We start from the raw sequence: 23,623 nt of genomic DNA, 5'->3' as shown, positions 1-23,623 counted from the left end.
GCTCTTCCTGGGGGTAACTAGATTCCTGCATCCTGCCTGGAACATACCATTATTGAAGCAAAGACTACTACTATTTAGTCATACATACATACATACATACATACATACATACATACATACATACATACATACATACATACATACATACATACATACATACATACATACATACATACATACATACTAGCTTCATGAGGCTAGGCAAAAAAACAAACATTATAGCAGAGATTATAACATAATAAGTAATTAGATAAATTCATATTTTTTAAAATCTCTTTCAGAACAATGAATTAATCCTGACAGAAGGGAACTACCAAGTCATTGAGAGAAATACAGGGGAGGTGGTTCCTTACCAGATTCGCACAATGGGCATCTACCTTGTGATTGAAGCCAATAATGGTTTGATTCTCATGTGGGACAGGAAAACAAGCATGTTCATCAAACTTAACCCACAGTTCAAGGTACATTTCAACTTTGATTGGATGACAAATTAGATATTAAAATATGTTTCTAGTATTCCATCAACTGATATTCACAAGTCTGTTATGACCCATTTTTATCACTCAACTGAATCTAATGCTATGTCCTCTTCAGGGACATGTCTGTGGTCTGTGTGGAAACTATGATGGCAACGCAAACAATGACTTCACTACCAGGAGCCAGGCAGTTGTTGTCAATCCTCTAGACTTTGGAAACAGCTGGAAAGTCTCTGCAAGCTGCCCCGATGCAAAGAGCAAAAGGAGCCCCTGTACTGCCAACCCTTACAGGCAGTCTTGGTCGCAGAAGCAGTGCAGCATCATACAGAGCAAAGTTTTTACAGACTGCCATTCTAAAGTAGGTTTAGACTTTAGTCGTTCACTGAATGTTTTGGAATTTTATATGATCATGTTGACTAAATTATGTTCTCCAACTAGGTGGACCCCTCTCCTTTCTATGATGCTTGTGTAACAGACTCATGTGCTTGCGACAGTGGTGGAGACTGTGAGTGTTTCTGTACCGCTGTGGCAGCTTATGCAGAGGCCTGTAATGAGGCTGGAGCCTGCATAGCCTGGAGAAGCCCACAAATATGCCGTGAGTTTCTAAATGTTCAATTCATTTAAGTGCTGACATAAAAACAGGCTTAATTCAGTCGGTATAAACCGAATTGAAGATAATACTTACAGAGAGCTTTTGTCCACCACATACAGCACTGTTCTGTGATTACTACAACTCCCCTGGAGAATGTGAGTGGCACTACAAGGCATGTGGAGCTCAGTGTATGAAGACCTGCAGGAATCCCTCCGGGAGCTGCTCCACTCAGATACCACCTCTTGAAGGTACAGTAGACATTCATTTAGGATCTATTTTGGGCAAAAACAATTTTCCATAACAGGTACTTAGTATTTCTTTAATGTTAAAGCTAGAGTCCTTAATTGAAACAGTAACAAAGTCGTCACCCCGCCACTGTTTCGGTAAAAAGCTGAGGGAAGGCCCAGGATAATTGTAACCACTCTCAAATTCATAGAGGGCTATGGATGCAAGGGCTGACCATTTATAATATAAAAATGATTGTTTTAACCATGTTTTGAGGCTACACAGTGTTTGACTTAATTTGTATTGTTTACAAACATTGTGGTAAAACAAACGTATATTTTGGGTTCTTATGGGGTACGACAGTTGAACTAAGCTCAGGAAGCATTTATAAGTTATATTCTTCAAGAATGAATGGGTATATATTATTCATTTATAGGTTAAAAAAATTGCTGTAGCAACAAAAGATTCTAGCTTTAAATTACCTCTATCAATCAGTTGCTTTTTGATCATTAATATTTGAATATTTTTCTTCTTCTTTAGGTTGCTATCCAAAATGTCCTCCTGCTCAACCCTTCTTTGATGAAGATATAATGAAGTGTGTGGAGAAGGAGCAGTGTGGCTGCTATGGCAGAGATGGAAAACACTACAATAATGGAGAAAAAGTACCGACCACAGAAAACTGCCAGACATGGTATGTCTTTAGTAATACAGAGAATCTTGGTCTTGGCTAAAATTGTGAACACCGTAACTTTGTTTGAATATCAAGAATGAAACTAAGTAGAATTGTAAATGTTTCTTTTTCCAAAGCTATTGTAATTCCGTGACAGTGGACTGCAAATACGATGTACAAGGTATGAATGCATCCCTCAACAAAAACAAAAACACATTAATAATGTTTTCAACTTTCCAGTACCCTAAAATATATCTTATCATTTCAGCTTGCACTTGCACCTACAATGGGAACAAATACCCCTATGGGCATATCATATACGATACAACGGATGGACATAGCAGCTGTATGACAGCAGTTTGTGGGAAGAATGGAACCATTCAAAGGGACATGTACCCTTGTTCAACTACAACGCCAATAACTTCTATTCCATCTCACCCAACTCCATCTACGAATGTTCCTACCTCTACATCATTCTCTACAGTGACAACAAATGTTTTCACTTTCTCAACACCAACGCCAACTGGTGGGTACCTGAGACTGAGGCTTGAGGGACTAGTGACTAGTATGACTTGGTTATATATCAGAGTAGGCTGAGGAGGGGAGGACGGCTCATAATAATGAGTGGAAAAGAGTGAATGGAATGGTGTCAAACACAAGGAAACCAAGTGTTTGTGTTTGAGACCATTCCATTCCAGTTATTACTATGAGCCCATCCTCTCTGTTTAAAGTGCCACCAGCCAACATTGTTGCATATGAAGTGTAAACACTAAAGCAAGTATCTCTTATGATCAAATTGGCTGAAGACATTGCTAACTAGGCACCTTCCTTAGATTGTGTTACATTACCACCAATCTAAAAGAAGAAAAGGTATTTTTATATTTTTGTATTTAACTGACTAACTGTAATGTATACCCTGATTCTATAGAGCCAGCCACATCTTCAACAGAGACAACAGCGTCTCCAACAACCTTTACTACTACATGTGGATATCCATGTGTGTGGTCACAATGGTTTGATACCACATTCCCTACACTTGGAACTCCAGGAGGAGACTCTGAAACCTACAAAAACATAAGAGCAAAGGGACACGATATATGTGAGATGCCAAGCAAGATCCAATGCAGAGCCGAGAAGTACCCAAATGTTAGCATAAGCCAAGTGGGTCAAGTGGTGCAGTGTAATGTAGCAGAAGGTTTGACTTGCAGAAATGAAGACCAGTCAGGCCCATTCCCACTGTGCTTTAACTACCAAGTTCGAGTCCTCTGCTGTGATGAAAATCTTTGCACATCTAAGCCTACAACCATTTCACCAACAACAAGACCACCTGTTACGACGACAACAACAACTACAACAGCAATCACCTCCACTATATCAACGACCACATTGAATACAAAAACCCCTACCTGCACAGTTTGTGAGTGGTCACCTTGGTATAATGTGGACTATCCTCAATTTGGTCCTGGGGGTGGCGACAATGAATCAATTAAAAAGATTAGAGAATCTGGGAAAGATATTTGTGAAAAACCAGTAGATGTCAAATGCCAAGCAGTGCGATATCCAGGGGTCCCATTGTCTGAATTAGGACAGAAGGTAGAATGTAATACGAAGGTTGGATTAATATGCCAGAACAAAGATCAAAGTATTCCTCCAATATGCCTTGACTATGAAATTAAGGTCAAATGTTGTAAGACTGTGAAATGTCACACAACAACACCAGAAACTACAACTACACCTACTGTCACAACTACAACAATGTCAACATCCACATTAACTACAATAACAAGTAAACCAATGACAATCACTATTCCTCCAACCTCAACTCAACCTCTGACCACAACTACAACTCTTACCAACACTACAAAACCACCTACTTCAATATTGACATCGACTGCTCCAGCTACCACATCAACAACAGTTCCATCGACCACTACACCTACACCCACTACTACAATCTTAACCCTCGAAGCACAACTACAATCTTCTACAACTTATACAACTCCAACTTCAACTTCAACATCACAGCCTTAACAACAAGAAGTATCAACTACCCAGTTGTCATCACAGGCCCATTAGAAACAACAAGAACTCCTTCAGCATCGCCACAAGTGATTATTACACCTACATCACAAGCAGTTACCACCAGCCAGTGTATTTGCAATGTTAATGGGACACAGTATCTACCAGGTAACATGTTATAAATGTCATTCAGACAATCAAAATAACTTACATTTCACTAATCTTTCAATTAACTTTCATTTGCGAAATGAAATGTTCTAACACTTGCCTTTCTCAACAATCAGGGAACCTAGTGTATAATGTGACTGATGCTTCAGGGTGGTGCTTTACCGCTTACTGCAAAGCAACATGTCAAGTTGAAGTGGAATCAAATCCATGTCCTTCCTCCACACCACCCACTGTATCAACCACAACATCAGAAGAGACCACGACCACACAACCAACAACTCAATCCTCGCCAGACTGCACTAGCGTTCAGCCACCAAGAAAGGTAATTTAATAAGGTTTCTAATAATACAATGGGTGAATGGGTATATTTGTCTTTGTGGTATAATGCTTGTATGTTCAACCCTGTGTGTGCATGTTTGAGCAATTGCTTTCCCTTATCAAATCAATGGCAGAATGGAGAATCTTGGCAGCTGAATAGCTGTACCACAGCAATTTGCCAGGACGGCATTGTTGTCCAGCTACCAGTAAAATGCAAGCCAGTGGAGCCACTACAGTGTGAGAATGGCCGTCCACCTGTCAAGGTCTATGATTCAACTGGATGCTGCTTTACATATGAATGTGAATGTAAGTGACAACATACAACCCAACAATCTGAATGAAAATAAGACATTATTGCTCATTAGTTTTCAATGTCCTCTGTCAATAGCTTAGATTATTATCAACTCATATTTTAACATGTTGCAGGTGTATGCAGTGGATGGGGTGGATCTCACTACATGACATTTGATGGAGTATATTACAATTTCCAGGAGAACTGCTCATACACCTTAGTGAAAGAAATCAACTTCAAATACAACCTTACTATTATTGTTGATAATCACTACTGTGGAAACGCTGACAGTGGATTCTGTCCTCAGTCCCTTATCATTCATTACAAATCCAATGAAGTGATTCTAACCCAGCAGAGATCTGGTGAAACAACAGAAAATGTGGTAACTATTTAAAAAATATAATTCTCATTGCTTTTTTTTTTTAATATCCATAATTGTTTTATGTATGTTGCTGCGTTATCATGCTTTACTTAAATCCCATAACTTTAAATGAAAACCAATTATGGGGTTAACATTGTCATGTTACTACTTTCAAGATAACACGTGACTCAACCATCTAAATGTGTATTCATTTCTACACAAACACAGGTATATGTCAACAGTAAACGAATCTACCCAGCTTACAGAATGGGTGACATTGCTCTAACAAGTACTGGTGTGGAGGTCGTGCTGGAGATCACTGATCTTAAGGTTCAGGTGTCTTACAAGGGGTCATCATTTAGCATAAACCTTCCTTACTCCCTCTTCCAAAGCAGCACAGAGGGCCAGTGTGGTGAGTATTATTAAAGAGGGTCAATATACATTTCACAGTTTCAAACTTTCAGTATATGCTCCTATCTACACCACCCTATAGAAATTGCTTACAACAAGACAACTATGACTTGTCCTTGCTTACTAGGTTTCACCCTACTTAATATCCATATTTTTCAAGGTACCTGTGATAATTCCCAGAAGAATGACTGCCAGTCACCTAATGGTCAGATACAGAGCTGCTCAGTCGCAGCTAGCCAGTGGCTGATTCCAAACCAGGACTGTCCAACTCCTCCAACAGCACCACCCACTACCACCACAGCAACCCCAAGTACATCCCCTACCCCCTGCAAGACAGTCATTTGTGAAATCATGAACAGCAAGTAAGGAACATATCAAACTAAGTTTGAAAAAGGGAACAAGCACACAATAGGAATGCCTAAATGACAATTCACTTCCTAATGAGTTTTATCAATTGTAATGTTAATTTGCTTGTCATTTCACCTGGTTTATCATAATACAGGTACTGTTCCATTGGCATTTCTAGTTAAAGGTTGCACTCCATGCATCTCTTTAAATCACTCTCTATGTTATTTTATTTCAAAGGGTCTTTGAGGAATGCCATAAAGCGGTTTCTCCTGATGCCTTCATTCAGGCCTGTAGATCAGATGTCTGCAACAATGCTAATTCTAGCTGCTCTAGTCTGGAGGCGTATGCATCTGAATGTGCAAATAAAGGGATCTGCATTGACTGGAGGAAGTCCACCGATGGAAAATGTGGTGAGCTATGAATCCAAGCATAGTAGTCATGCCACAAATTCATAGGAAGCTACTTTTGTCATAGGCAGCTACTTAAAAAATGTTTTTGCTGGTGTTTAGCATAACTGTGACCTATTTTTGTCCTGCAGAGCATACATGCCCAGCCACTAAGGTGTACATGCCATGTGGTCCAGCAGTTGAACCAACATGTAATACCAGGTAAGCTTTAGTCTGACTGGATGTTATATGAATTTCCTTAATTTGAGCCTTTTTTTAAATAAATAATCCCAAACCTCTTTTGTACGCAGATATAATGAGAAGTATTTGAACAACCAAACCCAAATGACCAATAAGACGAAGGAGGGTTGCTTCTGTCCATCTAAAACCGTCCTGTTCAGCACCTACTCTGATACTTGTGTGGTCTCCTGTGGTAAGAATGGGTTATGGGTCATTTTGCAGGTAGCTATCAATATGAAAATTAGCCCTTTCTGTACCTTTAAACCTTAAATGAATCATGAATCATGGTTTACAGGCTTTATTTGTAATGGTACAGTTAACAAAATGTGTTGATGTGGAGGTGTTAAGAATTTGACGCCAACCATGTGAGACAAAACTTTTAAACACACCCTTATTTTTCAGGCTGCACCGGACCTGATGGCAACCCCAAAATGGTAAGAATTTCCTCCATCTAAATATTCTCCAGATATTCAATCTCACATAGACATATCATGAGATGCATTTCACATGAGTCAGGGAAACTTACATACTTGGATGGATACTTTTCATTGACATAGTATAGGTCTTGACCTCTTTATTCCTTCCAATGAACTGACCAGAAGAAAACGTTAAATCTCTGAATAACTGCCTCCAAACCATTTCTTCTCAGCTAATGATGGTTCATATTAACTGCCATGGTTAAATCCAGTTCATTGCAGAACAAAAACAGTTGAGTTACTCTTTTCTGTTTCTGTATTGACCTGACATTGCCCTGTTTTTTTCTTAAGCCTGGTGATACATGGGAGAGTGGTTGCCAGCAGTGCACCTGTGACATGGACTCCATGATTGTCCAGTGCCAGCCTATCACTTGCCCCACACCAGCCATACCCATCTGCAATGAGACTGGATACAGATTGGTGAACAAGACAGAAGGCTGCTGCCAGAAATATACATGTGGTGAGTGATGGAGCAGACCCTTCAGTAAATCATTAGAAAGCCAACTCTTATTCATACAGTACTAGACCAAGATTATCTGTAGGGTCATAGAGGTTATTTGACCCTCTATCGGCTTGTCTTTTAATCACTTCTCATTGGTTACCTCTGTAACAGAGTGCGATGCACTGCTTTGCCCCAAAGTCATGATGGACTGCCAGCCAGGGTGGGAGGCAATTATAAGCACGTCCATCTCAAGCTGCTGTCCAGAGTATACCTGTGGTAAGTCCCCTTGATTTACTTCATCAGTGGTTTAGTTAGTTCATTGACTTTGTAATTCCCAGGTATCACTGGTTACATTTGTGTTAACTCTGACATGAGTCACTGGTATCACTGACTGATTTCTTCTCAATGTGTGTCTGTTCAGTTCCTAAGGGTGTATGTGTCTACAATAACATTGAGTACCAGGTAAGAATAAATAATTTAAAATAAATTATATTAAAAAAGCTTCTGAAATATACAACCACAAATAGCTTAAGATAAGCTATATTGTGTTTGCTGCCCTCATAATTGGTCACATTCTACTACAGAACTGCTACCTTTGCACTCTGAACCTCCTCCATTCAAACAGTCTGTTATAGTGGATGATAACTTTTGTCTCTCTCTTTCACTCCAGCCTGGTGCTGAAATTCCTAAAGGAACATGCGAGAATTGCACCTGCAGCTCGATCATGGATCCTAGCACCAAGCTCAACAACATTGTGTGCACAAATATCTCCTGCGACACTACATGTTCACAGGTAAATATGTCTCTCTTACAAAGATGATCAATTCATTTACATATTTATAAGAAACGTGCAGTAGCCTACTCTGGAGGCTACTGCATGCTTATACAATAAGTGAACAATGATTCAATGATGGCTCTCCATCCTCATCTTAGGGCTTCCAGTATCAGGCCATACCTGGTCAGTGTTGTGGGAAGTGTGTACAGACAAGCTGTGTGGTTACTATGCCAGATGAGACCAAACACACTATTCAGGTGAGTACAACAAGAGTGTATGAGGATGCATAATCTGTCTACATGATCTGAAACTCCATCATAATTCTTCATCATCTTGTCCTTGTGCGATAGGTGAACGAAACATGGTCACCACCTGGTGACAAATGTGTGAAGTACACATGTGAGAAACCTGGTGGCCAATATATACCAGTGGAGGTGAAGACTGTGTGCCCTGCATTCAGCCCAGAGAACTGTGTCCCAGTGAGTTTCTGTCCTATCTCACCTCCATCGTGGGGACAATCAACACTGCAGTTACACTGTTTTCCATTCTCTCTCAGAATGTTACTATCAATCCTAGCACTCTTGGGTCATAACGATAGATGTTTCAGTAACATTTAGAATGGAAGGGAGCTCACATAATGTATACAATCTGCCACTTATAAATCATCTCTCATATTTTTCACCCCAGGGCACAGAAAAGACAGACGCAAATGGATGTTGCAAGACCTGTAAGTAACACGTCCAGCCAAAACATTCCTAATAACCACCTATCTACTGGTTAATAATAGCATGCTATGTCACCTAAACAATACCAACCGGAAACATTGTGTGACTACATACTGGACAAAAATGTATATGTTGGCTGTTTCTGCTTCATCTGTGTCATACCAAACAATAGCCTAACTCTTGATGCATCTTCCCTGACCAGGCACAGAACGCAGCAATGTCTGTGAGATGAAGTACACCACCACTAGCATTGTCATCAGTGGCTGTGCGACTGCTGAGCCTGTGGAGATCAATTCCTGCTCAGGAAACTGTGGAACCTCTTCTATGTAAGTACTACAGATGCTGAATGCAGCACTAGTCAATGTCATGCAGGCCCAGTCAGTGATCACCTATTCACTGTCTAGTGTGCCCTTTATGAACAAGGAAACAATTTGACTTATTTAATCTTGTCAAGACAACCCAGGGAATTCAAGCCCTCTTTTCAACTTATCTTGTGTTTATGTGAATGTGCAGGTACTCAGCAGAGGCGAACACCATGATGCACTACTGCTCCTGCTGCCAAGAGGCGACCACTAGCCAGAAAGAGGTGGAGCTGATGTGCCCTGATGGGTCAAAGGTCAAGCACTCCTACATCCACGTTGAGTCGTGCGGATGCCATGTCACAGACTGTGATGCAGGCACGACCGCCGCCCCGGGGACGACGAAACCGCGCAGGAGGAGGCGCTAAACGTCTAGGGAGACAACATGCACACTGATATAGGAATTATCCTCATGACAAGGAATGTTTTAGTCCAAATGTGTTTTCTTGTTACGTTTTAATTAAATCTGTCATGCCAGTGTATTTCTACAATCGGCAGCACTTAGCATTATGTTCTTATACCTTCATTGTAAAATGAATGTATTTTCTATGATAAATGTAGTGGAGAATCTCTTTTCTCATTTGTAGTAATTAATAAACAACAGCAGCATCATGTGCATCTGCATGTTCCTTTTGCTCTTTGAGGAATTCTCACAATCCTTCAAGCTATTCAGTGACCACTATAACAGTAACATTATGCTACTTAGAAGTATGTACAGGTAACTGCCAAAATAACAGTTACAACAAAGTGTCCTAATAGGGCGTTGGGCCAACAAGAGTCATCAGAAGAGCTTCAATGCACCTTGGCATAGATTCTCAAAGTGTCTGAAATTCTACTGGAGGGATGCGACACAATTCTTCCAAGAGAAATTCCATAATTTGGTGTTTTGTTGATGGTGGTGGAAAATGCTGTCTCAGGTGCTGCTTCAGAATCTCCCATACGTAGGTGTTCAATTGGGTTGAGATCTGGTGACTGAAACAGACATGGCATATGGTTTAAATAGTTTTTATGCTCATCAAACCATTCAGGGATCACTCGTGCCCTGTGAATGGGGGCATTGTCATCCACTCCCATCAGGATAGAAATGATTCACCATAAGTTGAAGGCGATCACTCAGAATGGTTCTGTATGTACAGTACTGGTGTTTATCTTGCCCTCTAGGGCAGTGGTATTCAGTCGGCGTTGCGGCGTAACTGCAGTGGGGTCGCCAAAATAATAAAAAAATAGGGTACTGATTGTTGTATGGGACAATATACAAACTTTTTGGAGAAAGATCATTAGAAAGATTACATTTTGAGTAAATGTATTTATTGGTTTCTTTTCATTTTGATAAGAGACGAAAATGCAATGAATTAAAGGTTATTTGTTGATGTAAAAATCTGGCTGAAACAAGTTTGAATACCACTACTCTATGGGTTGAGTGGTCATAAACCATGGCAGGAAAATGCACCACACACCATAACAGAGCCCTCAGAACCCTCATTTACTCAAGATTTTCTATTATTCTGGCAGTTACCTGTAGCTAGCTACTAGTGGCTTTTGAAAATATATTGACTCAACAAAACCTGCCAAGCAATCACAAGTTAGTAAAGGTATAATAAAATATGTAGCTAGAATAGGGTAGTGACGTTCTTGTGTCATTGACAACATGGTGGGGTTTAATGGGGCAATCTGCGGATCAGACAGTGTCACCCAGTCTCTATCTCTATTGATGTAAGGACCGACCATCCATGAGATCAAAATGATTCAATCCAATCGCATTTTGTCCACTATATGCACATTTTAAAGGCAATGTTCCAGTGATAGCAGAGACCACATTAACGGTAAACGCAGCACGTCGGCTCAATCGGAAATGACCTTGATATGTCAATTGCGCTGTAACACAGATCTTCCACAGTCCAAATTGAATGTTGGCCTTAAATCATGTGTTTGTTTACAATTACATCGTTTACAAAGAAGTAAAACAAGTTTATATTTTGGGTTATAACAGTTGAACTAAGCTCATGAGTCATTTTTAAGTTATATTCTTCAAAAGTCAATGGGTATATTTCAAAAATGGCATGGCAAACAAACCAGGTTGAGATCTACACTACAAGACCAAACAAATGCAGATAAAACATTTATTTCCATAATGTGTCATGAGTAAAAGAAACAACAGCAAATGTCAAATTGGAAACATAATTTGATGGCAAAAAAGTTTTGTACATTCAAACCAAATAACCCATTAAACTGCTGTAGCACGTAGCCTTGCCATTCCATTGCAACAGAATCAGAACAACCTTCCTAACTTCCGCTAGAGTGCCTTCAAACATCCTTGTGCACATTGATCTAAAAGCACTGTAAAAGTGAAAGAAATGTTATGGTCTCTTTAGCTTAGGAAGGTACATTTACTTATGGACTACCACCAACAAATAAGTAGCATGGCTAAACGTTGGAAGTGTTAGGAGTTATACAGATGCCTGGCTAAACATGACACAATCATGTTCAAAATAGGTCTATGAGAATGGGACAAGTACGGGGGAAAACAGAGAAGAAAACCTAACATTTAAAATGAAAGTATTTGCTGTGTCTTCACGAAAGTGGAAGGTAAACAGGAACTTGTTAAATCAAGAGGGGATAGAGCAATCAATCAAACATAAGTGCACACAGAATTGGGATCACTGAAAAATATATATTTGAAATTTAAACCTGAAGAATTTTGACATATTGTATGACACTCATGGAGTATGGCCTAGGCATAAAGGAAAATAACTATATATATTCTTTAATGAATCACACCAAAACAGAGGATCTTTCCTTGGAAAAATATATGCACATCTTTGAAGATTAAGGGAATACAAATATAAAATGAAAACCCCATGTTAAAATCAGACCTTTTTGTGTGGACGCAAACATTCAATTCCTCATGTCAATGGATCTTTACAAGTCTCCACTTTATGTGTGGGCCTATATAAGGTGGTGGGAGGACATTACATTTTATCTGTATGATAATCATACCAACGTATATCAATTTTCTGAATATCATGTTACTTGGTTCTGCACACCATTGTATTTATTAATCCAGCAGGGATTTTCACAGCCTATAACAATTTGCAATAAAGCCAGTGAATTCAGATAGGTTGAAGGGAAAGGATGATATCAGTAATATGTTTATTTCTTCACTGATTTCAATAACTTTATATTACCATGTCATTATTTGATATTGGATTACCATGATATATTCTTCCATCATAGTTAACAACCACTGACCAGTGATATAGAAACATTTGGAGAGGCATTTTTGGTAGGAGAAGTACAAAATCATCTGGCATTATCTAGAGTAGTGGAATGGTGACAAATTAACCTTAACATTTGAGAGGTTGATAGGCATTGGCTGTGTGGCTATGTGAGGATTTGGACATCTAAGTCATCGCGGTTTGTTATATTGTGATAAGTCCTCTTTCTGCTCTGAACCGCTGCATACCTAAATCTCTTGTCTTCATAATGTATCATCTTTTGAATATATATAACTATATTTATACAGATTGATTGAGATATATCTATATATCAATCTATCAAACACAGATAAGCTCAAGACAGTACTGGTGAATACACATATACAGAGAAGACTGGCTAGGGAGCTCTCAACAATGTCTCACAACAACTGCTATCTCAAAGATCTAAAGCTTCTGGAGGATCAATTCCTTTCATTACCCCTACATCGCACTGCATCAACATTAATTGTACATAATTCTGAGTAAAGTGGAATGTAAAATTGAGAAGCCAACCAGCCATCACAGCACTTATCAGTAGGGAAACCAATTTGTCCCAATCCCAGATGTGGACTGGGAACAAAGCTATACATTGGTTCATAATACGGATGGTAATGTATACAGATGTATACATGTGTGACACCTCAGATATGGACATCTGCTTATGGTTGAAAACGGCTGGATTTTATTTAGTGTGAGTGACAGTTGAGAGCTCGGAGGCCTGAGTGCATATTTACAAACTGTGCAGGGTGCTGTTGCTGTGAATGGGCAATGTTCTGGCCGCCACAGTGGCTCTATTTGTGGCTCCACTGTTACAGCTCTTCTGTCATCTGCAGCAGAGAGTTGATGGCGGCATCCTTGTTACCTTGCTGGGCCTCAATTACAGTGCGGATCACTTCCCTGTCCAGATTGGGGAACATGTCCTGCAGTGCCTTAAGATCCTCCTCACTACAGGGAGCTTCTTGTGGGGCGACTGTGGGTGCTGCAGGCATACCCATGGGCACCATTCCCTGGTTGTATACAGTGGGCACTCCTGAGAAGAGCAAACCAGAGAGCATCAATCTCCTATTAAATGTATAATTTAAACAGGTCAACAGTTCTTAAGGGCAACACACACTAATAAACATCAGCCTTGCACAGTAAGTAGATCATCTGCTGGGTGCCGATGAGCAGTGGCAATTCAACATGTAGAATAGTCGGGAAAATGAACAGAAAATGACAATGTTCTGTGGTCAATCAGAGGCGTGGTTTGTTTCGTCCTTTAGTTTCACTTACATAAGGCAAGTTATGACCACTTCCATTTGGAAAGTAGACTAGCAATCAAAATAGAACTGGGCCTTAGATGGCTGCAGTGTCTCTGTCCAAGATTGCCAACAGTTGAAGACTGACTTGAGCCCTTTTTAATCTGTTTATAATTGTATAATTAGCCTAGCAGTAGTAATTATTATGTTATGGGTTAGATGGAAAGATCTATGTGCATTGTATTTGGAAAGAGGGAAAGGGGGCCTGTCTCTGAGGGCAAGAATGATTCCATAAGGGTGGAATAGAGCTGATGGAGTTTGAGCTGATAGATCATAATTACTGTTCTATAACACTGTCTTGTATCTTTACTGTTTTATATACTCTGAATATGAATATACAGTTTTTATATATTCTTAGTGATCAAAAGTAGTGTTAGATTTAGGCTCTTTGTGTATGAGGAGTGTAATTATCTAGTGGATTGCAGTAGCCTGTAGTCGTGTTATGACCTGTATGTGTGCTTTTGCAGCTGCAACACCCAGTGTGGTGAATTAATCTAACTTGAGTTTTCTTGGAGTCCGTTTGGATTATTGTATCAAAAATTAAACCTAACACTACATTACAGTGGAGAGTTTGGTTCTACTCACCTGCAATGGGTACGTATCCTACCCCTTGCTGATAGACTGTGGGCATGAGGACAACGGGTGGAGACATATGCATACCTGCTGTCATGTTCTGAAAGCATGAGAGCCAAGAGGAAGAGATAAGGGGCAAGTTGTTAGATAACATCAATCAATCACTTTCAAACTGTACTACAATGACAATGTACAATGTGAGCATGTGTGTTTTATGAACTCACAGCATAAGACATGACCAGGTTGATCATGCCCTCCTTGTCATCGCCTTGTCTGCCACTGAGGCTGTACCACTCATCAACCACACTGCCCTCTCTCAGGCCTTCTGGGATGGTGACGTGTGTCCATGCAATTCTGTCATCCATGGAGAATGCCCTCTGGAAAAGTGACCAGCACAAACACCTCAAATCAGTAACAAGGATGATCATCGAGAAGAAATACTCAAAGTAGATTGCTATCAATAACTCTAGACAGGCCTAGTTGTCGAGCCAATAACAAGTTATGATCTTCTCCTCACCCACCGCCCCCTAATTCCTTCTTTCTCACCTCATCAAAGATCTCCAGGTAGAAGGAGTCTACTCCAGGTGGGACAGTGCACTGGATAACTTTGTTCCATCGTGGATTCTTGGCACCATTATGGGCTGTGGGTGTTTCATAAACAGCATACCCTAGTCGGACCCTGCAGTAAGGGTCCATGCGTGTCATACCATAGTTTTTAGCTAGCTTGGCCTGGAGAGAACAGGGACATAACAGTGATTCAGAGGAAAACATTCCCACTGCATTAATATACTTGTGTTCCACAATAAGTCTTGATTCTAGGGAAAGACCAAGCAGATGCAGTTAAAAGCACCCTACCTGCACTACAGTGATGCTAAGCCGTCCTACAGTGCCCAGGGATCCCCCATACTGCAACTGCTGCGCTGCTTGGGCATCCAACTGAACTTGTTGCTGCTGCTGGGTGGGAGTAATACGCAGGAAGTCTTGGGGCAACTCCCCAATGTATACCTAAAAAGACAAAAGGAGTGGAGGAATTGTGAGTGAGGACAGGCAAACCACACTAGAGGAAGAAAAGGGTCACAATATGCAGCGATTTCTCGGACACACCATTGATAGCATGTTAGGTGACGCGACAAACGGACGCTATGTGAGAATTCTACAAAGAACAGGAGTAAACAAATCTATTTTCACTAAATGTCAATAATATGGTCGTCAAAATACATTAATCATTTGAAAACATTAATGTGGCAGTTGTTACCCATGTCTAAAACTCCCAATACTGTAATGTTATGATATTTACGCAATATGAGACAAACTAAAGCAAGTGCTAAGAATTCTCTGGGACAGCCCTTTTTGTGAAACCCGCGAAATCAGTGTGTTCATATTTGCTTTTGGCGTAAGGTATTCCTCAACCTACCAGAGTAAGATCTGTGTGACATTGTATTGCTAAGAAGTATTGGAAAGTCCTGAGGGTGTTTCATGGGTATTGGACATCCTTGGACTGAACTATAAGGTAAAACTATATTCTTTCGGCTCTATCATTACATTTTTTCTTCAGAGACACAATAACACATAGCTGGTTACAAAGTAGAGCTTCATAGCCAGTGTTGCCAACTATTTTTCAGTGAGACCAACTATTGGCTCCTTGATTTGTCGCTAGATTACGTTTTGCCTTGCGGCACAGCTGCGGTCCCCGACGAAGCATTTTCTTCTCCCACTTTTGTTTTCTGCAGAATTGATTTGGAAAAGTCACTAAAGGCTATCAAAAATGTAGAAACCCACCGTGTCAAAACTCCCCAAAAGGCAGCCTGAAAAGTAGCTGAATTTGTCGCTAGAATATTTGACCAATAAAAGTCACTGGAGGGGTCTGAAAACTTGCTAAATATAGCGACAAAGTCACTAAATTGGCAACATAGCATCGTAGCTACAATTTGATGTAGGGGTTGTCAGGGGTTGCTCCAAATTCTTGTTCCCCCACTCACATTTCCATGATGAGTGCTAGCTTGCCAGCTGTGTGGGAGTGCTTGACACTGTTCCCTGAGGCAACTGGGGCGAGAGGGAGCACTGTGCAGCATTGGCAGTATTATGCCACTTTGTGTGATTAATGGTTTTATTCTTTCAAGTAAAAACTACAAGAATTCAGTGGCGACAGGCTCACAATCGATAACAACATAGCTAAGTGAATTGAAAATGTGTCCCATCTATCCTTCTGTGCAGCTGGCTAGCAGGCAGCTCACTGTCTCTTCTGAGCCTAGGCTAATTATTTGCTGGAAATGGTGCAGTTTATACTCCCTTCACCAGAAAAATTCATCAACACCAACAAATAACATTACAATGTAACAAAACTCAGGCGTAGGCCTACCTTAGAAGTAAGCTATGTTATTAGACTAGTAGACTTCTGTGTAACAGTTCAGACTTAGTGAGAAGTGTGTCTGTGTTAGGCTATGTGTGATGTGGTGTGTGTGTGTGTGTTTGTTGGTGGGTGCTGTGTGAGGATTCAGAGAAATGTGTGTCTGTGTTTAGCACTGTGTGTGTGTGTGTGTTGGTGGGGGTGCTGTTTGAGTGTGTGGGGATGCTGTGTGTGTGGGATATGCAGAGTGTGTATGCAGGTGGCACAGGGTTGGGCCTATTATTTGGCACTCTAGGCCTATTCAGTTGGACAACTAAATACAACATAACTGTGATATATACTGCCTAACAGTTGCTAATTGGTAAATACTAAATTGTAAGCCTGCTTTTTGTTCATAATTATGTAATTAATCCCAATCATATGTACTCTTAACACCCCTGGTGTGTGTTTGTACACGGGCATGGGCTCCACCTTACTCCTCAGTGTAATCTACCAGTTCTGCATAAAACATCAATATATGTTAACAATGACCACCTTAGTTTAAATGAATGGTCTTAACTTGCTGTATTTTGTGTTTATTCCATACTTTAATATGCTAATTGATCTGTATCACATTTTTATAAATTGTACAAAAAATTATTCTAATTTCATAAATTGTTTAAAATTGTTACAAACTCTCAGTTTTGCATAAAACATTAAGATTTGCTAATAATATGACCATCCCTACTTTTAATTATTGGGCTTTAATTACTGTAATTGTGTTTTCCATACTGACTCATTTGTGTATTAAGTGCCTAATTTTCATAATATGGCATTTTAATTTCATACATGTAATTTTATTTGAATCATCTCTGTTCTACATAAACCCTGAAAATGGCATAACAATATGACCACCCTATCTTTAGTTATTGGACAAAAAGTGTCAGGTGACTTGGTCCCTTATACTGAGAAGGCTTTTCAGTCCAGGGTTCAATCAGTCTGGGAAACCAGTCTAACATCATCAGATCTAGCTTGGCCATGCCTCTCCATCACTGCCCTATTGGAGGTGGTTCAGTAAAATTATGATTAATATCTCTTGCCTAGACTTCAGCTCAAATTGGCTAACAGACGACAGTGGTTTAGCTGTGTCCGGATAAACTCAAGCAAGTTTAAATCTGGGCGAGTAACATTAGCTAAGCTGGCCATATAGACACTAGCTACAGCCATTTGCCTCACATGCTGACCACACCACTCACGTCACGTGCGTTGCAAAATAAATGTACACATACAGTTGAAGTCGGAAGTTTACATACACCTAGGTTGGAGTCATTTAAACTCGTTTTTCAACCACTCCACAAATGTCTTGTTAACAAACTATAGTTTGGCCTCAGAAGCTTCTGGCTAATTGACATCATGAGTCAATTGTAGGTGTACTACCTTCAAACTCAGTGCCTCTTTGCTTGACATCATTGGAAAATCAAAAGAAATCAGTAAAGACCGAAAAAATAAAAAAATGTAGACCTACACAAGTCTGGTTCATCCTTGGGAGCAATTTCCAAATGCCTGAATGCACCACGCTCATCTGTACAAACAATAGTACGCAAGTATAAACACCATGGAACCACGCAGCCGTCAAACCGCTCAGTAAGGAGACGGATTCTGTCTCCTAGAGATGGACGTACTTTGGTGCGAAAAGTGCAAATCAATCCCAGAACAACAGCAAACGACCTTGTGAAGATACTGGAGGAAACAGGTACAAAAGTATCAATATCCACAGTAAAACGAGTCCTATATCGACATAACCTGAAAGGCCACTCAGCAAGGAAGAAGCCACTGCTCCAAAACTGGCATAAAAAAGCCAGACTATGGTTTGCAACTGCACATGGGGAAAAATATCGTACTTTTTGGAGAAATGTCCTTTGGTCTGATGAAACAAAAATATAACTTTTTGGACATAATGACCATCGTTATGTTAGGAGGAAAAAGGGGGAGGCTTGCAAGCCGAAGAACAACATCCCAACGTGAAGCACGGGGGTGGCAGCATCAAGTTGTGGGGGTGCTTTGCTGCAGGAGGGACTGGGGCACTTCACAAAATAGATGGCAAATGGGTCTTCCAAATGGACAATGACCCCAAGCATACTTCCAATGTTGTGGCAAAATGGCTTAAGGACAACAAAGTCAGGTATTGGAGTGGCCATCACAAAGCCCTGACCTCAATCATATAGAACATTTGTGGGCAGAACTGAAAAAGCGTGTGCGAGCCTACAAAGAAGGCCTACAAACCTGACTCAGTTACACCAGCTCTGTCAGGAGGAATGGGCCAAAATTCACCCAACTTATTGTGGGAAGCTTGTGGAAGGCTACCCGAAACGTTTCACCCAAGTTAAACAATTTAAAGGCAATGCTACCAAATACAGTTTGAGTGTATATAAACGTCTGACCCACTGGGAATGTGATGAAAGAAATAAAAGCTGAACTAAATCTTAAAATAAAGTGGTGATCCTAACTGGCCTAAGAAAGGGAATTTTAATTTGGATGAAATGTCAGGAATTGTGAAAAACTGACTTTAAATGTATTTGGCTAAGGTGTATGTAAACTTCAGACTTCAACTGTACATGCTATTCAATCATTGCACACACACTGCCCGCGAGCGTCTGCGTAGCCAGGCACTTTGTGAAGCTTAACACGCTGCAAGTCCCACCTCTCCCATCTCCTCATTGGTTTTTAGGAGCATATACCCACATGGGTGATTGAAAGATTAACTGAGGTCCACACTCCAGTCGGTAGTGGCAATGCACCTTAAAGTTAGTTGCCAACCGCCATATAAAGTCAGAAGAAGCAGCAGCCTGGAGGAGGAGAGATTACTAGAAAACAAACTTTTACCCTTTTATCAGTGGATTAGAGGACCTTGTGAATTTCAGGTAAAATAACAACCCAATACGACCTCCCGGGTGGCGCAGTGGTCTGCTCGCCTCCCTACCTCTGAGGAAGCACAGTTCCCGCTCAGCCCAGTTAAAACTGTTCGCTGCTCTGGCACCCCAATGGTGGAGCAAGCTCCCTCACGACGCCAGGACAGCGGAGTCAATCACCACCTTCCGGAGACACCTGAAACCCCACCTCTTTAAGGAATACCTGGGATAGGATAAAGTAATCCTTCTAACCCCCCCCCTAAAAGATTTAGATGCACTATTGTAAAGTGGTTGTTCCACTGGATATCATAAGGTGAATGCACCAATTTGTAAGTCGCTCTGGATAAGAGTGTCTGCTAAATGACTTAAATGTAAATGTAAGGCACTGCATTGCAGTGTTAGCTGTGCCACCAGAGACTCTGGGTTCGAGCCCAGGCTCTGTCGCAGCTGGTCGTGACCGGGAGGCCCATGGGGCGGCGCACAATTGGCCTAGCGTCGTCCGGGTTAGGGAGGGTTTGGCCGGCAGGGATATCCTTGTCTCATTGCGCACTAGCGACTCCTGTGGTGGGCCGGGCGCAGTGCACGCTGACCAGGTTGCTAGGTGTACAGTGTTTCCTCTGACACATTGGTGTAGCTGACTTCCGGGTCGGTTGCGTGCTGTGTTAAGAAGCAGTGCGGCTTGGTTGGGTTGTGTTTCGGAGGACGCATGGCTCTCGACCTTTGCCTCTCCCGAGTCTGTGTTGTAGTGATGAGACAAGACAGTAACTACTAACAATTGGATACCATGAAAAAGGGGGTAAAACAACAAAAAACAACCCAATGTTTATATCCCAGGAAGCTAGCTAGCTATCCTAGGAAGCTAGCTAGCTAAATTGCCATAAATCTTCAATGCTTTTCGACCTGTCCCCAAATTAATATAGTTGGTTCAGAGTTTGTTTTGATATTTCAATCTGCGTGTCTTGATCGCGTCTGGGGAGTGGGGACAAAATCAACATGCGTGCGGTCTGGTCAGCATGTAAGCTAGACGAAAGATGGCAGAAACGGAGGTTTTGTTTGATACTGTTAGTGAGTCGAGTGAAGCTAATAGTACAGAAAGTGAGAATGAGTGGGTGACACCGGCGAAGAAAAAGGGCAACAAGAGAAGTAAAGCTATGTTGGAAAATAGGAAACCACTAGACTCGGTTTTTGGTCCGAGTCAGGGTTTTGGATCAGTTCTGGATCAATACTACTTGGGAAATCCATTTAACGTCTCCATGAAATCTGGAATGTGTTGGAAAAAGTGTGGAATCAGTGAATCACAAGAAGTGGTCTTATTTAGATTTTTTGTGTGTCTGCTGAGCAGAAGAAGCGCGTGTTAAGACTCAAAAAGATAGAGTGGAATGTCTCCTGCATGGATTTTCGTAGCAGACCGCCTATCAAGGGGGTTATTTCTGGTGTGGCGCAAGAAATAAAGGCTGAGGATATAACTGAAGACATCGATGGAGTGGTTGGTGCACGTCGATTGACCTGTATAGTGTACGGAGAACATAAGTTCCCTACTGTTCTTTGATGAAGAGTCTCTCCCTAGATACCCTGTAAGAGCTTTTGTGTACAAGCCCCTTCAGTGTCATGAATATAAAATATTGTGTCATGTGTCAAGTGTGTGCAGAAGGGATGAATATCATATGCCAGATGAAGGGAAATTATGCACCTGTGGAGGTGAACATGCACCTGAATTCTTGGAGTGCCCTGTTAGGGTGAAGGAGAAAGAGGTGGAAAGGGTAGTGTCCAGCTGTCTCCTATCTGGAGGCGGTGAGAAAATTGGAAGGAACAAGTGGCAGGGAAGAAGCAATGGTAGAGCCACCACGACCAGTGAAGGTTTCTCATCAACTGAGGGATAGTGAAATGCTACATGTTAAAAATGTGGACTTTGTATTATTTATTGCAATGGTCATAAACTGTCCAGCACAAGCGGAGAAGTCTAAGAAAATTGGAATCATTGTGAATGCCGCTGAACGTGTTTTTTGTCTTTGTGATTTCACAGCAGAGGCAGTGCAATAAATCCTGTCGGTGAAAGTAGCCCCATCACAGGTAGGGATGTATTTTATGTGGATTGTGATTGATGTGGACTGCGATATGATGATTTATGTATTTTTTTAGTTGACGTGTTTTATTTTGTATGTCCTTTCCCCCTTTCCCGAAATGTTTTCTTTTTAGTTTCTTATTCAATACCCCGTCCAGCTGGTGGCGGTAATACACCATTGACATTGGATACCAACCGCCGTTAAACCCTATCGAAGAACAAGTAATGTTAGTTAGCTAGATAACTGGCTAGTTGAGTTTAGATTTAACCAGCAGCGTGCTAATTTTCGTAGCTAGTTAGCCTAGTGTTAACCACGCCATTATGGTTATTGCTCCTGGCAAGCTCTAGCTAAGGAGCGTAAGCTAGCTAACGTTAGCTATATCCAGAGACTTGCCAAACTTTAGGCTTGTAAATTTGCTGGCTGACGTAAAAACGACCCACCCAGCAAGCTAGCTTGTTGAAGCTAATGTATCTACCTGGAAGTTAATTAGCTACGGTAACTAGTTAACTTTGTTAAATTAACTAACGCTACGGTGTTGTTTGCATTAAAACATTGCTGCAAGCTACAGCTAGTGATTATTGAAGCTAACGTTAGCTAAAATGGTGTTTATCCGTGTTCGTAAGCTAATTTAACGCTAGCTAGCTACTATAGCTTGTTATCTGACGTTAGTTGTTATATTTACCTGTCCTCGTTGGGTGCTAATGGTAGTACTCATTCCGTTTTGAAGTGTGTCAGTTTCACAAATAACGAAAGCCTACTGTGACCGTGTACAGTTAGAAAGAAGAGAGGAAATATGACTAGCAAAAAAAGTAAACAACTCAAGCTCGCCAGCTATCCAATCGTGTCACGCCAAGAATCCAGACTAATCAGCTGACTTGACTTCGTTCCGCTTCTGATTGGTGCGTTTCAGGACATCAGTAAGCGTGCAGTCGCAATTTCAGTCTGATTTGGGCGAGAGAAAAATATAGTGCAACTCAATTATCCATAATAGCCAATAGCTCTTCTCCTTAATTTTCACAGAAAAACAGGACAGCCAGCATTTGCTTTAATCTGTTTTATTTATTTCCCAACATGTGCATAGAGGAAAAGCAGATGAGGACAGGAAGGCATAGGCTATTCACTCATGGTCCCGAGTTCATCCATCAAATCCATTATTTTCCTCCTATTAGATTGACGTGAGTTGTGAGTATCAAATCTTGTTCACACTGCAGGCCTTAATGCTCAAGTCAGTTTCGTTTTTCAAATCCATTTTGGAATACTGACTGTCCAAACAGCAAGTTACAAGTGACCAAATCGAATTTCAGACAGCAGTCATTAGTTGACTTGGCCAAGCTAGTTGTCATAGTAACGATTGGTGTGCGCACTGGCAGTGGTGTTGGCTGATTGGTGGTGGTGCTCTTACTTCTTTCTATCGCTCAGAAGTTATGTAGCAAGCTAAGGTGACAACAATGCATGCCATGTACGTTTCCCAGTTGCTTTGAATGGTCAAAATCATAGTGTAAGAACACTTTAAAACCTTCGAAGGATAAGATGATCCAACATTCAAAACAAACCATTTTTGGCCACAGTCGTCAACTAGCTAGCTAGCCGTTTAGCTTTCTAGCACATTCACTAATTAGTTTGTAAACATTTAACAAGCTAGTTAGCTACCACATGTTCTTGGTAAACTGTCAACAAAGCAGCTAGCAAGCAACAAGATATGCCAAATAAGTCTAAAAACCATTAAGGGAAAATAAATTAGATCTGACCATTCAAACACAAGGTATATGGCCAGGAATCAGATTTGTATCTGACTTCAAACCACCTTAATGTGGTTTGATATGTCTGATTCCATGTGCTTTTTGGCTGTTCAGACTCAGTAGCGGTGCATGGGTAAAATCACTGGGGAAGCCAAGCCCCCCCCAAAAAGCCATATTA

At 40.9% G+C, this 23,623-nt stretch overlaps 2 protein-coding genes across 2 annotated transcripts; one reads left to right on the top strand and one right to left on the bottom strand.

The window, feature by feature from the left end:
- Positions 1-365: 365 nt before the first annotated feature.
- On the top strand, positions 366-9,899 carry LOC106597983 (intestinal mucin-like protein). Its single transcript, XM_045709129.1, is given in 23 exon segments — positions 366-461; positions 915-981; positions 3,260-3,376; positions 3,933-3,989; positions 3,992-4,150; positions 4,267-4,472; positions 4,603-4,774; positions 4,895-5,142; positions 5,350-5,533; positions 5,693-5,894; positions 6,118-6,290; positions 6,419-6,488; positions 6,578-6,699; positions 6,909-6,940; positions 7,274-7,442; positions 7,596-7,700; positions 7,846-7,886; positions 8,095-8,217; positions 8,358-8,456; positions 8,550-8,678; positions 8,887-8,926; positions 9,127-9,250; positions 9,438-9,899. Coding segments are annotated over 23 exon segments (2,949 nt in total). The 3' UTR covers positions 9,652-9,899.
- Positions 9,900-11,389: 1,490 nt separating this feature from the next.
- Positions 11,390-22,627, bottom strand: LOC106587464 (toll-interacting protein-like). The gene is made up of 6 exons (XM_014175875.2): positions 22,389-22,627; positions 15,264-15,413; positions 14,955-15,137; positions 14,633-14,785; positions 14,421-14,508; positions 11,390-13,567 (listed from the first exon to the last, which is right to left on the bottom strand). Exons 1-6 carry the CDS (start codon positions 22,419-22,421, stop codon positions 13,347-13,349), a joined length of 828 nt encoding a protein of 275 aa, XP_014031350.1. The 5' UTR covers positions 22,422-22,627; the 3' UTR covers positions 11,390-13,346.
- Between the last annotated feature and the right edge of the window lie 996 nt (positions 22,628-23,623).

The sequence above is a fragment of the Salmo salar genome, chromosome ssa26 (assembly GCF_905237065.1).
Source record: "Salmo salar chromosome ssa26, Ssal_v3.1, whole genome shotgun sequence".
NCBI classification, from domain to species: Eukaryota; Metazoa; Chordata; class Actinopteri; order Salmoniformes; family Salmonidae; genus Salmo; species Salmo salar.
This window is presented reverse-complemented; position numbering and strand designations above follow the sequence as displayed.